Source organism: Oratosquilla oratoria, chromosome 12 (assembly GCF_046742065.1).
Source record: "Oratosquilla oratoria isolate Oo_2021 chromosome 12, ASM4674206v1, whole genome shotgun sequence".
NCBI lineage: Eukaryota > Metazoa > Arthropoda > Malacostraca > Stomatopoda > Squillidae > Oratosquilla > Oratosquilla oratoria.
This window is the reverse complement of record NC_134788.1, coordinates 36,632,777-36,651,284: the sequence shown is the minus strand read 5'-3', so window position 1 is coordinate 36,651,284 and position 18,508 is coordinate 36,632,777. Positions and strand designations below refer to the sequence as shown.

At 39.8% G+C, this 18,508-nt stretch overlaps 1 protein-coding gene across 2 annotated transcripts; it reads right to left on the bottom strand.

The window, feature by feature from the left end:
* Window positions 1-1,492: 1,492 nt before the first annotated feature.
* LOC143031417 (uncharacterized) lies at window positions 1,493-17,096 on the bottom strand. Of its 2 annotated transcripts, none has more exons than XM_076195209.1 (2): window positions 16,596-17,096; window positions 1,493-4,579 (listed from the first exon to the last, which is right to left on the bottom strand). In XM_076195209.1, exon 2 carries the CDS (start codon window positions 4,369-4,371, stop codon window positions 3,499-3,501), a length of 873 nt encoding a protein of 290 aa, XP_076051324.1. In that variant the 5' UTR covers window positions 4,372-4,579; window positions 16,596-17,096; the 3' UTR covers window positions 1,493-3,498. The 2 variants fall into 2 exon arrangements, with proteins under 2 accessions (XP_076051324.1, XP_076051323.1); XM_076195208.1 differs by lacking the exon at window positions 16,596-17,096 and adding an exon at window positions 16,086-16,569.
* Between the last annotated feature and the right edge of the window lie 1,412 nt (window positions 17,097-18,508).

The following is an 18,508-nucleotide window of genomic DNA, read 5'->3' as shown; positions in this document are numbered from 1 at the left end:
GTTCCTAGCCTATATCAATATACTTAACACTGCTCATTGAAGAACTGGATAACAATCTGTTACGTAGAGATGTGTATGCACCTTAACTTACACTGGAAAAACGAAGAGGGTGACGTGATCTAATATATATTCAAACGGGTCAAGATTATCATTTAGACAGCAGGGCAGTACTCATAGTAATGGCCTCTTGCAGTCTCCTCCGGTCTATGGGGAGCCGTGTCGTCGATTGGTTTTCCTCCTCTCAGGGCGATAGTGTTATTACACTCTAGGACAGTGGTTCTCAACCAGGGGGAAATTTGGATGTTTCAGGGGGGAAATTCTAGTCTGGAATTAAAGTTCTGGAAATTATCAGAAGATACTTAGAAAATACACTCAAACCTCGAATTTCCGTACAAATAGAGACCGAGACAGGTCCGGAAATAGAAAAGTCCGGAAATTGGTAACACTGGTAAGTGGTAAAGGTGGGTGGAAGTATCTTGACTGGTAGCTGGATACCTGCAAATGCGCAAATGCTGTGTTAGTGTTAGCGTTCTTATTCAATACAATTTAATGTTAGCTGTGTTAGTGCATTTGAAAAATAAACTAGTAAATAGTCTCAGTGTGTTTTAACTGTTCTTTCTCTCATACACATGTAGGGGGAAATCTGGATGGTTGAATTGGGTACAGGGGGAAATGACAGAAAATAGGTTGGGAACCACTGCTCTAGGAGGTAGTGAAGGAGGGAGGGGTTGGTCATACCGCAGTAGTCTCTTTCCTGCCGTCCGTTCTACTACTTTCACTCAGCAACCAGAGTCTTGTGAATCTGACGTTATATAGGATGCAAGCGAAGGAACGGGGACTGACCGCTCTACCATGTGATTTGCAAAGTTCTATGTTAGTTACAACAGTGAAGCCAATAAAGGCGTCTAACTCTAACATTGTTCGCGGGTGGGGTCGGGAGCTGCGTGAAAAGATATGGCAGTCGCCTACACTACTGAGTAACTGTTATCAGACTGCAACCCCTTTTTGTATATAAACATAAATCACTGAAATATTTATGAATTTTCTTTTAATATACTGATTTCTGATTTAGAATTGTGATATCCATAAATCACATCATCCTTAGCGCATATCAATAATCATTATGAAATTAACAAAATGTTGGAAGGTGTCCTCTTGCATGTAATAAAATGACAATGGCGGAAAATGTGGGAAACTGTCCCTATACTTGTGTGAGGATGCCGGCATCTGCGTCATGGTTATATTCATTTTGCAGTTGTGGCCGAGTGACTCCAAAACTCTGTGAATTGGCCTGCTGACCATATTTTCTGTGGTTATAGCAGTCATAGTGGAAGAGAACGAGCAATACTGCTGTATAACGTGAGTATGGTGGTGCATCATCGTGCATCAGGCAGCTGATGCTTCCCGCGATAATATGACTTGTACCAAAGAGGTTAGAGAAGTACCACAAAATTTCACATTTTAATTTTTTTTTAATATAACTCTTTTTAAAACATCATGCATACAACATAAGAACAAAGGAGACTGCAAGAGACCATAAGGCCTACACTAGGCAGCTCCGAACAAACCATCACATTTTTTATTTGATATAGTACATACAAGAAATACAGGCGTATATGTCAAAAGCGAAAATCTCGATATAATAGGAATTACCGTGACATGGCTAAATGATGGAGAGTTTCAAACTGAATTTAATATTGCGGGATTTAAACACTTTCATCAAGATATAGTCACAAGAAAGGTGGGGGTGTTCTATTATACGTTAAGAGCAATGTCAATACTTCTGTTTTAAAGTGAAACAGGATGCATATGACAGTTTGTGGGTTGAACTAATCCAAATGGACAAAAACGAATGTAGGTGCAATATATAGGCCAAAGACATTATCATTAGCAGACGACAAGCTGTTGTTTCAAGAGCTGTCTAGTTTCTGCAACCGGGACTTTATTCATAATGGGTGATTTCAATTGTATTAGCATTGATTGGATGACCCTACACGGCCATATAGGTAGTCGCTTGATGGATTTTCTCGCTGACGAATACCTAGTTCAACATGTTAACATGATAACCGATGTACAAGTCTGTGAAGCTATTGCAAATAGCGCTCACGTCAGTCGCGCCTCGCCCTACCCTCCGCGGCGCTCGCTCCCAAAGAAGGAGGGCGGGGGGGTCACACAACTTGAGCTAGGCCTTTATACTCGCTGTAGTTGGCAAGCAGAGTTCGCAAAGACCTTGTGCATGTCCTCCCGGGGGATTCCTGCATTCTCATTCTTCTGGACAGTAGATTATAACTAACAGAAGAGAGTCGCCATATCCACAAAGCGAGGATTACCAGGACGGCGACGGTGGTAGCACTTACATCTATATTTTCATGCATACTACTCTAGCTGTATACCGCTTCCTCCAAGCTATAACTGATCGCCATACCATTACTCAACCTTGACAACGGCTTCGTCCGTCCCTCGTATGTCGTCACACATCCTAATTGTCCCAATCCCCGTCTCTTACGATCTAAGTGGGAATACTTGGCGGCAGCATTCTGTCCCCCACCACAGGGTAGGCGAAAAAAAAGGAAATGAACATTCAGAGAAGTGGAACAGGATAGACAGACAGTAACAAGAGTGGGGTTGGGGGAGAGCATAACGGAGGGACAGTCGCAGTATAATAAAAGTGTCATCATTTCTCTGTGAAAAGAGTCCTCCTCCATAACAGACAAAATGATGTGTGACTCTGATCCATAGGGGCGCCCCACAGAGATCCCTAGAGTATCAGCTGCATGCTACTTTATCACAATAACGTGCAGCCAATACCCCCAGATCGGTATTCCGAATTATATTTCCGGTGTTATGGGATTATTCAAACTCTCCCAGTTTCTCCCTTAAGAAATACTGAAATTGTTGGTCACTCCCCAATATAAAACTTTGTCTTCACTGAAGAGTAGATAACCAAGCTGGGGACGCGCCATCCTTTCCCGCTAAAACCTGGAGGATGTGGTATGGGTGACATAACAGGGTGATTCCGTTGGTATGGGAACGAATTATCACCTGTGGCATTTGAAAGCATCTCGAGAGAAAGCTGTATCGCACAAGTCATACAAGAAAGTCTTCTCCCCTGCGCTCGTTATCATATGCTATTAGATACTGCTCCTTCAAGCTGTTGGAAAGGCATTTTTTCGGAATGGGTCATCACGTGCTATTTCAAATCATCTTTATATCAGAAAGCTTCATCCCACAGGACACACTGTAAAAGCCTTAACCATGTGTGGATCATCTTGTGATATTTGAGAACAGTTTTTCGTGAAAAATATTTATTGCACTGGTACACTGCAATGGGTTCTCCCCTGTATGGGTAATCATGTGACGTGACGTTTGAGAGGACCCTTACGTGAAAAAAAAAGCTTTATTGCACAGGCCACACGGGAATGTCTTCTCTTTAGCGCGGGTAGTCATGTGCTGTTTGAGAACTCCCTTTTGTGAGAAAGCGGAATCACACATGTCACACTACAATGGATTCTCTCCTGTGTGGGTCATCATGTGACATTTGAGACTATCCTTTTGTGAGAAAGCGGAATCACACGTGTCACATTGGAATGGCTTCTCTCCTGTGTGGATCATCATGTGACGTTTGAGATCACCCTTTTGGGAGAAAGCAGAATCACACATGCCACACTGGAATGGCTTCTCTCCTGTGTGGATCATCATGTGACGTTTGAGATGACCCTTTTGGGAGAAAGCAGAATCACACATGCCACACTGGAACGGCTTCTCTCCTGTGTGGGTCATCATGTGACTTTTGAGGTGACTCTTTATTGAGAAAGCGGAATCACACGAATCACACTGGAATGGCTTCTCTCCTGTGTGGGTCCTCATGTGACATTTGAGATCACTCTTTCGTGAGAAAGCAGAATCACAAATGTCACACTGGAACGGCTTCTCTCCTGTGTGGGTCATCATGTGAAGTTCGAGACCACCCTTTCGTGAGAAAGCGGAATCACACATCTCACACTGGAACAGCTTTTCGCCTGTGTGGGTCATCATGTGATGTTTGAGATTATGCTTTTGTGAGAAAGCAGAATCACACAAGTCACACTGGAACGGCTTCTCTCCTGTGTGGGTCATCATGTGAAGTTTGAGACCACCCTTTCGTGAGAAAGCGGAATCACACATCTCACACTGGAACAGCTTTTCGCCTGTGTGGGTCATCATGTGATGTTTGAGATTATGCTTTTGTGAGAAAGCAGAATCACACAAGTCACACTGGAACGGCTTCTCTCCTGTGTGGGTCATCATGTGAAGTTTGAGATTACGCTTTTGTGAGAAAGCAGAATCACACAAGTCACACTGGAAAGGCTTCTCTACTATGTGAGTCATCATGTGATATATGTGATGATCTTTTGGTGAGAAAACTGCATAATATAAGTCACACTAGAAAAAATGTACTCCTGCGTGGGTCATCACTTGATAGTTAAGATGACTTGTGAGATAGCTGAGCTGTAGATGTCACATCGGGTTTTCTTTGCTGTATAACAAATACATGGAATCTTTGGATAACTTTCCCACACAAATGTTGATAGTTACCTTTCTGAAAAAAAAAAAAAAAAAAATGTAATCATAAGATTGACATTAACTTTTTGAGATTTGTAATAGTAGGATTGTGGGCGTTTTGTACACAAACCATTTCATACATCCCATCCCCTATTATAAGAATATTTGACCTAAAAACACATAGTAAAATCGATTATGAAAAACACTCATGAAAATGTGATGCGTGCACATTACATCCACACCAATTACATTGTCCCAACCATTGAAAAGATGCCCACCTACGTACCCACACTATTCGCCAACAACCACCACTGTTAACATTGGTCACTGATCACTTTGTTGGTCATGACAATACACACATTATATCAACTTCATATAGTGGAAACACCAAAAATGGTCAACTGGTCATTATATGTGTTGTTTGCTTCGACTCATCCATAATATTTCACAACAATGTAAACAAACATAAAGTTGCCAGATTAATTCTATGACACAAACCACTGTCCAATCCGTGTAGCAGTTGCAACTGTTGACAATACAACAAAACCAACATACCCTTTCCTCCTATAAAGGGGATGGCAGAGTTATAGCATACATTTCGCCCACCCTACACCCTTTCGCCTAGAACTTGTGGTTTGAAATTCCATACTTCTCTCCTATTCCGAGGAGAGACTATCAATTACCTACCCCAACAGTTCAAGTCAAGCATGCTTGGCAAAGGTGATGGTTTTGACTGAAGCCACACACTTCCTGGTGTCAGATATTATAGTTTCATTGTGGGACGCATCTAAATCCGATATTGATTTACACTGCTATTTTTTTCATGTGTCAATAACACGAGTTAATTTTGTTGTAATAATGCCAAACCTCTATGCATAAAACTATCATTTCTGACACTAGTGAGTGAAAAATAAATGACCTACCAACCATACCTAAACTGTCACCACTTATACCTACATGGGGGGTAGACTCAACCCTGCCCCTCAATCAATCAGTACTAAAACAAACTTTTCAGATTATCTTATTGAGTACCAGATTCACCATGAGAACAGCCACTACAAATTAATTACATTTAAATTTGTGACAAATTTACAATATGTCTATTCTCTATTTTACTTGTAAATTTTCTCCAGATTCAGTTGAGGTGTTCACTAATTTTGTGACTTTAAATCTATAGTAATTGCATGTCTGACATGAGAGAATGTAAACACTAAACACGTTTGATATGTCGCCTTCATTCTATCTACAAATTTGGCAGCGGCGTTCGGAACCAATGAAGAACAAGGCCAATTAAAGCAACCTTGAATGTAGAGGCACACTACTTGCTTTGCTGTCAAAATCTTGTGTACGTTACATAGGGAGTATTTTGCAGATGACTTCTTGAGCTAACGGCAAACAAAAAGGAAGACAAAGCGTCCCGCCAAGCTTTTTCCTATGTTAACAAGGACCACAAGGGTGGCAACAGTGGTGAGAGTGGTGACAGTGGCAGTAGCAAAGGAAAGGACACACACTGATAAATCATCTCTGAAAAGAAACACTCAACACACGAAAAATAAAATGTTTCCGAAGAAACACTCAACGCACGCAAATAAAACGTTTCTGAAGAGAAACACTCAGTGCACATATCTAAAAACTACATATAAAGAATGTACTGCAGCATACGTGCTTCCACATATGTAGAGTATTGCTGCAGCCAAACTATCATCGCAAGCAACATCTTTGAAGGAACAAAACACAATCATTTGTCTACAAAAGAAAATGCAAGCAACTACTCACAAACTCCAAGCAACAGATGGGACAACGTAGTGCACGCAAATCCCCACGCTGGTACGAGAACGATCTAGTGAAGGATAGGGACAACTACAAGGAAAAGGATGAGTTGCTGACATGTGCACACATATGTGTTGAGTTGAAGAGAAGGAGTCTATTCAAATCGACATCATCAACAGTGAAGGTAGAAACTTACATGTATTATACTTGTAATTATAATAGAATGATCACAGAATTTCTCCATCAAGAGGTTATTACCTCGAAGTCAGTACCAGGCCCTTCAAGAGGGGATGCAGCCAGTGCACCACACCAGGGCCCATAAGAGTCTAGGGACCCAAGAATATCAAAATTGAAAATTAAAGTGGGCAATTATGCATGAATTTTTATTGTTGCTTTGAAGCTGATAGAGATTTCCATGTGCCAAATATTTTAGCGATAGCCAACATACACAATTTCTTATCTCAGAATGTATAGTATGGTGCAACACAATCATCTCGCACCAGCACATTTTTTCCTCTCGGGGGCCCTGGTCAATACAATAGAGGTAAATTGATTCATTGATATAATTGATATACTAATAGTGATAAAAAATATACTGGATAATAGTGACAAAAATTATATTAGATGAAAGGAAAAAGATAGAAATGTTGAAAGAAAATGTAGATCCTGAGAAGGGTAGGGGAGACATAGGGGAGATTATCTTTTACAAGGTTATCAAGATAGTAAAACAAATATTCCATATGTCATGACATTAATAATGCAACAATAAAGAAACTAGAAAAGTTAGGAGCGATTACAGAAACAGAGGATTTTAACATAAGAGTTAGAAGCACCTCAAGGAATGCTAGACTGAGTGCCATAATTGTAGGAAACTGGGACAGCATGTGTGTTATTATGAGATTATTTGCAGGAACTGAAAATATGAGTCATGATGAATATCATTGTAGAAACCCAACTTTCTGTTTGTATCACAATTGAGTAGGACACAGAACACAGGATTGAAGAGGAACACCAAGTTTCGTTGTATTCACCCAGAAATAGGAGTAAAAACCCAAGAAGACACAAAACAAAACAACACTACAAAGCTAACCTTAGAGGGACAGACATTATAGGGTACTGAAAAGGGATGAAAAAGAGAACAACACAGGAGATTTTTTTTTCTCATTTACTATAACAATTGGAAGGACTTCTGTAGGACCCATCATTGTGAGTAGATTTATTCAAAAGACCTATTCAAATATTTATTGATACAGGATCTGTAATAAATGTTATAACCAGTAAAATGCTTAAAAGGTTGAAACTAGGAATGAAAATCTTGGAACTAATCCATTACTCATTGCTGACTTTTATGTTATTTTCTATAATAGGAAAAAAAAAGGAAAAAAAAAAGAGAACTTGTACATTCTGGTGATAGTTGTAGAAGAATCTGTCTTCCCAGATCTATTGATAGGATTTGCAACATTGAAAAAAGGAGGGCATGACAATATGTCAGGCTGAGTTAGGGATCTTAGTGAAATCACAGTTGAATACTTTGCGCTAGGCATGAAGAGAGATATTTACTTACACATTGACAATTGCTTGAGATGTACGGAGGTAAAAGGAAATACACATAAGCCTGCTCCTGTGCTATCATATCCTATACCACATAAACCTCAGGAAAAATTCACTTAGATACACTTGAGTTGTCTGAAAAGGGATATATGTGTTTCTTGCCATTGATTATCTGTCAAGATTTTGTATTTGACAACACCCCCATTCCAAATAAGAGGGCCAAAACAATTGCTTCAGTAATATATGAACAAGTAATCTGTAATTCCACAACTCCCAAGATCTCAGTTTCAGACAATGCAGCCGAATTTAACAACAAAATCTTGGAAGAATTATGTAAGTTACTTAATTGACCTTAAGTAAATCAATATGCAACTCAATTATCCTCAAAGTAATGAATTGGAATCCTGTGTGTCTTGGAATCCTTTGTACAAGATTTGATTGTCGCAAATTCTGGTCATGTCCTCCCTTCTCCCAATGCCCCAACTTGTAAGGATAATTAACTCACCTAAGATTGTAATTTCCAACCTTTCTTTGGTGAAGTAAAGCTATCATTCTATTATCCCATGTAACCTGCATACTTAAGTGTTTCTTCAATAATAACAGAGGTTCCTTTTGCTTCTGAATTTAGATTTAACCTGTACAAACTGATGCCCTTCCCAATGAAGGTAAATAATTCAATTTTTGAACTTGACACACCACTAATAGATCCACTAAATTACATCTTTTCTCTAGATAACTTAACAGAGTACAATCTCTTATGATGACCTTAAAAATTGTAAGATCCTTAACAATATTCTCTACCTGTGCCATGCTTTTATTTATTTAATTTAGAGTATGACAGAAAGTTTTGAAAGTAATAAAAAGATGCTTTGGAAGGAAATTAAAAGAGGAAGAGGAGGCGAATCAAGTAGAGAAGAAAACGTAAAAGGTGCACATGGAGAGATGATAATGGAAGAGAAGGCAGTGAGAGGAAGGTGGGCAGAGTATTTTAGGGAGTTGCTAAATGTGAAGGAGGATAGGGAGGTAAAGGTAGTTGCAGTGGGAAGTGCTAAGAAAATGAGTGATGAATGAGGAAAATGGAGGAGAAATAAGGAAGGATGAAGTGGAAGCAGCTATTAAGATGATGAGAGCAGGTAAGGCACCTGGGTTGGATGGATGCCATGCAGAATGTCTGAAGAAAGGAAGTACAATTATGGTGGACTGGCTGGTGAGGTTATTTAATGTTTGTTTAAGAGAGGGTAGAGTGCCGGAGAACTGGAGGAGTGCCTGTATAGTTCCGCTTTACAAAGGAAAGGGGGACAAGTGTGAGTGTAGTAGTTACAGAGGGATTAGATTGTTGAGTGTAGTTGGGAAGGCTTATGGGAGGGTCTTGATTGAGAGGATTAGGAGAGGAACAGAGGGAGTAATTGGTGAGGAACAGTGTGGTTTTAGGACAAGTAGGGGTTGTGTAGATCAGATTTTTGTGGTAAGACAGATATGTGAGAAAGGTATAGGAAAAGGTAAGGATGTTTTGTGGGCTTTTATGGATCTGGAAAAGGCTTACAAACCAATGAAGAACTAGGGTGTCCATAATTACAACAGGAAGGCACTGTGGGAGGTACATACATACATACATATACCAAGGCTTTTTCCCCCTTACCAGGGAGGTAGCCAAAAAAGGACAAGGCATAAAATCATTCCCACCCATTCCATCCCCGAAAACACTCCACACCCCTCACACCCTCCCTCCCATCTTAGCACCTCCCAGATGATGGGTCATCCCTGCACCCTGTCCACTGCCCTGGGTCAGAAGCAGTGTCGCAGGACACAGCAAGGCCGCTTCATTAAATCGGCGACCCCCCTCTCCGTCCTCCCATATAAAGGAGAGGATGGGGAGAAATCCCTTCGGGCTGCGTCAAAATTTTTTCTCACACACACCACCTCACCCCACATTCCCCCGTCCATTCCACCTCATGCATCACAACATTTTCCATATACAACCATTCTCCATTCACCCCTGTCTTCTGTCCTCTTTCCATGTGTCCAAACCATCCTAATACTCTTTCATCAACCCTATCTCCCAGCTCCCTTTCCACCCCTGTTCTCCTCCTCACCTCATTTCTCACTCTATCTAGCCTAGTAACCCCCATCATACTTCTCAGACACTTCATCTCAAACACATTCAAGTTCCTTCTCTCTTCCTCTCTCATGTTCCATGTTTCTGCTCCATACAGTGCTGTTGGCACAATCACTCCTTCATACAGTCTCCTCTTAGCATCCATTCCCAGATTCCTATTCCTCATTACACTTTTTAAACCACCAAGGCATTTACTCGCTTCTCTCAATCTACATTCTACCTCCATCTTTACTCCACCCTTTCCTGCCACATTTGCACCCAAATATCTAAAACCATCCACCTCCTCCAGTTGCTCTCCATTAATGCTCACTTCCAGATTACTGCCACTTTCACCCCTTGTACATCTCATCACCTTACTTTTACCCACATTTATCTTAAGCTTTCTTCTATCACACACTCTCCCAAACTCTGTCACCAACTTCCTCAATCCCTCCTCCGATCCTGCCACAAGCGCAATGTCGTCCGCAAACAACAGCTGGCTCACCTCCCACTTTTTTCCATTTTCCTTAACCATCTCCAATCCCTGACCCACTACCCTTGCATTCACCTCTCGCACTACCCCATTTATGTATAAGTTGAACAGCCAGGGTGACAAAACGCATCCCTGAAGAAGTCCCACCTTTACCTCAAACCACTCACTCTCTCCATTTCTAATCCTGACACAAGCTCTACTACTCATCATAAAAAACTCTTGACAGCTCCCAGAAGCTTTCCTCCTATCCCGTATATCCGCATAACCTCCCACAGTGCCTTTCTGTCTACCCTGTCGTAAGCCTTTTCCAGATCCATAAAGGCCCACAAAACATCCTTCCCCTTTCCTATAGCTTTCTCACATATCTGTCTTACCACAAAGATCTGATCTACACAACCTCTACCTGTCCTAAACCCACACTGTTCCTCACCAATTACTCCCTCTGTTCCTCTCCTAATCCTCTCAATCAAGATCCTCCCATATGCCTTCCCAACTACACTTAACAAGCTAATCCCTCTGAAACTACTACATTCACACTTGTCCCCCTTTCCCTTGTAAAGTGGAACTATACAAGCACTCTACCTTCTCTCCAGCAAACATTAAATAACCTCACCAACCAGTCCACCATCACTGTACCTCCTTTTTCAAGACATTCTGCATGGCATCCATCCATACCAGGAGCCTTACCTGCTTTCATCATCTTAACTGCTGCCTTCACTTCATCCTTCCTTATTTCTCCTCCCTTTTCCTCACTCATCACTCTCATTTTCTTACCATTTCCCACTGCAGCTATCTTTCCCTCCCTATCCTCCTTTACATTAAGCAACTCCCTAAAATATTCTGCCCATCTTCCCCTTACTGCCTTCTCCTCCATTATCATCTCTCCATCTGCACCTTTTACCTTTTCTTCTCTACTTGATTCGCCTCCTCTTCCTCTCTTAATTTCTTTCCAAAACATCTTTTTATTACTTTCAAAATTTCTGTCATACTCTTACCCAACTTCACATCTGCTCTCCTCTTTACCTCCTTTACCATTTGCTTTACTTCTCTTTTCTTTTCTTTGTACCTCTCATATGACTCCCTTGTCCTATTTTGTAACCAATCTGTGTAAGCTCTCTTCTTCTCTTCTACAACCTTCTTCATTTCCTCATCCCACCATTCACTACCCTTCCTTCTATTTCCTCCTGACCTTCTTGTTCCACACACCATCTTTGCACACTTTGTGACTCCCTCCTTGAACCACCCCCAGTGGTAACTGTGGGAGGTACTGCAGATATATGGGATAGGAGGAAAGCTGTTAAGAGCAGTCAAGAGTTTTTATGAGAGTAGTAGAGCTTGCGTTAGGATTAGAAATGGAGAGAGTGAATGGTTTGAGGTAAAGGTGGGACTTCATCAGGGGTGTGTTATGTCACCCTGACTGTTCAATCTATACATGGATGGGATGGTGCGACAGGTGAATGCAAGGGTAGTGGGTCAGGGGTTGGAGATGATTAAAGGAAATGGAGAAATGAGGGAGGTGAGCAAACTATTGCTTGCTGACGACACTGTGCTTGTAGCAGGATCAGAGGAGGGATTGAGGAAGTTAGTGACAGAGTATGAGAAGGTGTGTGAAAGAAGGAAGCTGAAGATAAAAGTGGGCAAAAGTAAGGTGATGAGATGTACAAAGGGAGAGAGTGACAGTAGGCTGGAAGTGAGCATTAAGGGTGAGAAACTGGAGGAAGTGGATAGTTTCAGATACTTGGGTGCGAATGTGACAGGAAAGGGAGGAGTGGGGGTGGAGGTAGAATGTACATTGAGAGAAGCGAGTAAATGCCTTGGTGAATTAAAAAGTGTAATGAGAAATAGACATCTGGGAATGATGCTAAGAGGAGGTTATATGAAGGAGTGATTGTGCCAACAGCATTGTACGGGGCAGAAACATGGAACATGAGAGAGGAAGAGAAAAGGAGTCTGAATGTGTTTGAGATGAAATGTCTGAGAAGTATGATAGGGGTTACTAGGCTAGATAGAGTGAGAAATGAGGAGGTGAGGAGGAGAACAGGGGTGGAAAAGGAGCTGGGAGATAGGGTTGATGAAAGAGTATTAGGATGGTTTGGACAAATGGAAAGAATGAGTGTAGAAAGATTAGTAAAAAGTGTGGAAGGCGGAGGTGGAAAGAGTGAATATAAGGGGGCATCCTAGGATGAGATGGATGGCTGGGGTGAAAGGGGCTTTACAAAAGAGAGGAATGTCTGTAGGGGAAGGACAGGAGAGGACAGAAGATAGGGGTGAATGGAGAGGGGTTGTGTATAGATGAGGCTGTGATGCATGAGAGGGAGTGGGTGGGGGATGGGGGGTGAGGAAGAATGTATGAGGAAAATTATGATGCAGTCCGAAGGGATTTCTCCCCATCTTTTCCTTTTCTGCATGAGGGGACCGAGAGGGGGGGTCCTAGAATTTATGTGCTGTATCTTGCGACACTGCTTCTACCCAGGGCAGTGGACAGGATGCAGGGATGACCTGTCATCCAGGAGGTGCCAAGATAGGAGGGAGGGAGGAGGGTGGAGGGGAGTGGAATATATTGGAAATGAAATGGGTGGTAGTGATTTCTATGCCTTTTTCTTTTTGGCTACCCCCCGTGTAAGGGGGAAAAAGCCTTTGATATATGTATGTATTTTTATTTCAATTTATTTATTTATTTTTATTTCATATATTTATTTATTTTTTGCTCCATTAACCATTGAAATAATTTTATGAAGTTTCACTAGCTAAGAAAATGTCAGTAATACATAATTGTCACTACAGAAAGGATATTTGTAAACCAGGTTACTCACAGAATATCATAACAATATGAAATTGGTGCAAAGGAAGTAAAGAAAGTAGTGAGTTCTGAAAAAGACCTTGGAGTGATTATCACAAAGGACATGGCACCTGATGAACAGATAGAAAAAACTGCTATGAGCAACAAAGGGGGCCTTTACCTACTTGGACAAAGGAATGGTAAAGAAACTAGTAATCACACTGATAAGGCCAAAACTGGAGTACAGTATGCAGCAACATTATGGACACCCAGTACTTAAAAAGATTATAAAGAAAATTGAAAGAATCTAAACAGCAATTACGAATATGGCCCCAACACTTTCAAAACTGCCATATGAAGAGATTGTTAAAGTTGGAAACGCCAACTCTGGAATAAACAAGAAAAATAGGTGACCTACTGACCATCTATAGAATCATGAGAGAAATGGTCATTAATACAGAAACTGACAAGCTGGAAAGGATATGCAACAAAATGCCACATGACAATGTCCACAGTCCTACATTTTCTTGCTTATTATCATAAAACAATTTCTATAGATGTAGAATAAATAATTCATATTATGTATCAAGGATAAAATCACCATTATATTTTGCACTTCTATTCCATTTATCAAAATTGCACAAAAAGTATATTTTTGCACTTCTATTTCATGTATACATTAAAACCATACAAAAATTAAGTGAAAATAGTATGATAACAAGAATAAATAAAAAATCTTTAAACCATTAGAATTGTCCAATTAGAAATGAAGTCTTAAATCAGAGTATGACCAAAGTAATATAAAGCCATCATGCACAGTATGAAAAGTGGAACAACTATTATTCTATTTTTTATTTTATCAATATCATTTTATTATTAGTACTGTTATCATTTTGGTTGGAAAATAATATCTCCTCTGTATGGACACCCTAATTAATTCCCTAATAAGGGAAGACAATAATGTGGCCAATAATTGCACAGGACTTTCAAAAAAGCCTCCCAAGCTCAAATGAGGAATTCTTTGCAGGTATCAGTTTCAACATCTGATCAATTTGGAACATCAACAATTTAACGTCATCAACTTAATCTATTTTAATTTTATATGCAGTTTTCCATTTCTGTGTTAGGAAATAAAATAGAAGTGCAAAATATGCAATTGTTTGTGTTTTTATACAGGGATTACCTTTGTCTTGTGGCATTTTGTACATAATGCCTGACTTTAGAAAATATCACCTTACTGGTTTACAAGAGCTTCACGCAATGAACTTGAGGTAAATTAGGTGAAAAAATAATGTATTACATTATCCAAAGTCACGCTACACTTGATGATGTAAATCCTAATATCCACAAAACACCCAACAGGCTATTAGACTTTATTTTTTTTTACAACAGTTTTCCTGTTGATTTCATTAAACCGGGTGTTCTGTTTCAATCAGAAAACACTTGTTTGTACCAACCCCAACCCCCATACCAGTCATGTCTGGGGACTGCATTGGGAAATAAGTATTTAGAATTAAGGATGAGTGCAAAGACAGTGATTAATGAGAGAAACAAGGACAACATTGTTCAAATAAACAATAAAACAAGCAGTTTTCTCCAATTCTGACCATACCTAAGATTAGAGAACACAATCACAGCAGGGTTCACTATTCTTTAAAAGATTATTGGGTTCGTTATTCTTTACATTAGTATAATCAGGTTTGCTGTTTTTGATATAGATATGTTGGGTTCGCTAATCTTGACATTATCTGAATTAGGGAATACTGTGGGTTGGGTTAGGTTATGTTGGGATAGCCATTCTTTAGATGAGGATCATTGGGGTCACTCTTCTTGACATGAACCATATACCGGGTATTATTTTCCAACAGTTTTCCTGTTGATTTGATCAAATTGGGTGTTCCATTTCAATTGGAAATCACTTTTTTTGTACTAAACCCCCACCCACCCCCATCTGGGGACTGCATTGGGAAATAAGTATTGCGATTTAGAGAAGCATGCAAAGCCAGTGATTAATGAAAGAAATTGCAACACTGTTCAAATAAACGATAAATCAAGCATAGTACTCTCCTATTCTGACCATATCTAACCTCTCCAGTCCCTCTCTCCCTTATGGCAAATAGAATTTTCAATGGCATTTGTTTGATTTGTTTCTTGTATTCGATATGAGATAATTTAATACAAGATAATTTTCTTTCTCTTCCATACATATTCTTTTACAATAATGTATAGTTATGATTCTACATAATTCTAAGTATTCACAAATATGTTTGCTAGTCTTCAACCCTTCCCTATATCATCTACCAGTCCATGTTTAGATACAGTAAATTCATAGTAATATCAGCAACGATTTTCAAAACACTAAGACAAGCATCTTTAGTTACCAACAATTAAGTTAGGTTACACTATGTTAAATCTCAAGGCTGCAATTCTTACCTGTATTGCAACTAGCTTTATCATTCTGAGTATTTTCAACCCCAGATATAAGGAGTACTACAAGTCAACAGTAACATCAGCGATGATTAGAAGACTAGCATGCATCTTTACATATACCTAATTCTACACCTAGGTCAAAAATCTTATTCAGTACTTGGAATTGTTCTAAAACATCAGCATATACTGTTAACTACTTCCTAGTTCTTAAGGGGCTATTGTTATTTGACAGCCCCCTCTACAATTTTTGAAACGCTGGCTCTCTTTCAACAGAACAATACCTAATTTGATCTCATTACTAACCTACAGCATTCTAAAGTATCCATCACCTAGACAGCTACAGCCATAATGGCCTGCAACTTCCAGGCATCAAACTAATCATGTATGCTCTGTCTGGCGAACGCCTACAATAATCTTTTCCTTACCTGTGTGGTTTCCTTCTTTGCTTACAATTTTCGTGACACAAATATCTAAACTATTTCAAACATTCTTGCAAATGTACAAAGGCACTTTTGGAAATGTTTTGACATGGTTTACCCCTACTTAACGAAAATATTTGTAATCATAAGCTCTATCAAGGGGTAACTAATCTGTTTTGGTTTTATAATCCAGAAATCCACCTCCTTACGATCTGACCGTTCACAAGCTGTGGGTTACTTAAAAGTTCTGCTCAATGTAGGAAGTAGTGGTGAGATGATAGCGGTACTGGTGCTTTTTTGTTTTTACCAGGATTGGGCATGTGTGAAATAGATGTCTTGCTTACAGGCATATTTAAGCTGTTTAAGAACATCGGTTATGATAATGATGTGAAGATATGTGGAGTTTGATTGCTAATGTAGGATTTGTTGGATATTGTTCCTAGCCTATATCAATATACTTAACACTGCTGATTGAAGAACTGGATAACAATCTGTTACGTAGAGATGTGTATGCACCTTGACTTGCACTGGAAAAACGAAGAGGGTGACGTGATCTAATATATATTCAAACGGGTCAAGATTATCATTTAGACAGCAGGGCAGTACTCATAGTAATGGCCTCTTGCAGTCTCCTCCGGTCTTCGGGGAGCCGTGTCGTCGATTGGTTTTCCTCCTCTCAGGGCGATAGTGTTATTACACTCTAGGACAGTGGTTCTCAACCAGGGGGAAATTTGGATGTTTCAGGGGGGAAATTCTAGTCTGGAATTAAACTTCTGGAAATTATCAGAAGATACTTAGAAAATACACTCAAACCTCGAATTTCCGTACAAATAGAGACCGAGACAGGTCCGGAAATAGAAAAGTCCGGAAATTGGTAACACTGGTAAGTGGTAATGGTGGGTGGAAGTATCTTGACTGGTAGCTGGATACCTGCAAATGCGCAAATGCTGTGTTAGTGTTAGCGTTCTTATTCAATACAATTTAATGTTAGGTGTGTTAGTGCATTTGAAAAATAAACTAGTAAATAGTCTCAGTGTGTTTTAACTGTTCTTTCTCTCATACACATGTAGGGGGAAATCTGGATGGTTGAATTGGGTACAGGGGGAAATGACAGAAAATAGGTTGGGAACCACTGCTCTAGGAGGTAGTGAAGGAGGGAGGGGTTGGTCATACCGCAATAGTCTCTTTCCTGCCGTCCGTTCTACTACTTTCACTCAGCACTTGTAACCCAACCAGAGTCTTGTGAATCTGACGTTATATAGGATGCAAGCGAGGGAACGGGGACTGACCGCTCTACCATGTGATTTACAAAGCCCTATCTTAGTTACAACAGTGAAGCCAATAAAGGCTTTCGTCTAACTCGACTATTCTTCGCGGGTGGGGTCGGGAGCTGCGTGAAAAGATATGACAGTCGCCTTCACTACTGAGTAACTGTTATCAGACTGCAACCCCTTTTTGTATATAATAATAAATTATTGAAATATTTATGAATTTTCTTTTAATATACTGATTTCTGATTTAGAATTGTGATATCCATAAATCACATCATCCTTAGCGCATATTAATAATCATTAAGAAATTAACAAAATGTTGGAAGGTGTCCTCTTGCATGTGATAAAATGACAATGGCGGAAAATGTGGGAAACTGTCCCTATACTTGTATGAGGATGCCGGCATCTGCGTCATGGTTAATTTATTTTGCAGTTGTGGCCGAGTGACTCCAAAACTCTGTGAATTGGCCTGCTGACCATATTTTCTGTGGTTATAGCAGTCATAGTGGAAGAGAACGAGCAATACTGCTGTATAACGCGAGTATGGTGATGCATCATCGCGCATCAGGCAGCTGATGCTTCCCGCGATAATTTGACTCGTACCAAAGAGGTTAATGGAAAAGTACCACAAAAATTCACATTTAAAATTGTTTTAACATAACCCTTTTTAAAACATCATGCATACAACATAAGAACAAAGGAGACTGCAAGAGACCATAAGGCCTACACTAGGCAGCTCCGAACAAACCATGACATTTTTTATTTTATATAGTACATACAAGAAATACAGGCGTATATGTCAAAAGCGAAAATCTCGATATAATAGGAATTACCGTGACATGGCTAAATGATGGAGAGTTTCAAACTGAATTTAATATTGCGGGATTTAAACACTTTCATCAAGATATAAGTCACAAGAAAGGTGGGGGTGTTCTGTTATACGTTAAGAGCAATGTCAATACTTCTGTTTTAAAGTGAAACAGGATGCATATGACAGTTTGTGGGTTGAACTAATCCAAATGGACAAAAACGAATGTAGGTGCAATATATAGGCCAAAGACATTATCATTAGCAGACGACAAGCTGTTGTTTCAAGAACTGTCTAGTTTCTGCAACCGGGACTTTATTCATAATGGGTGATTTCAATTGTATTAGCAT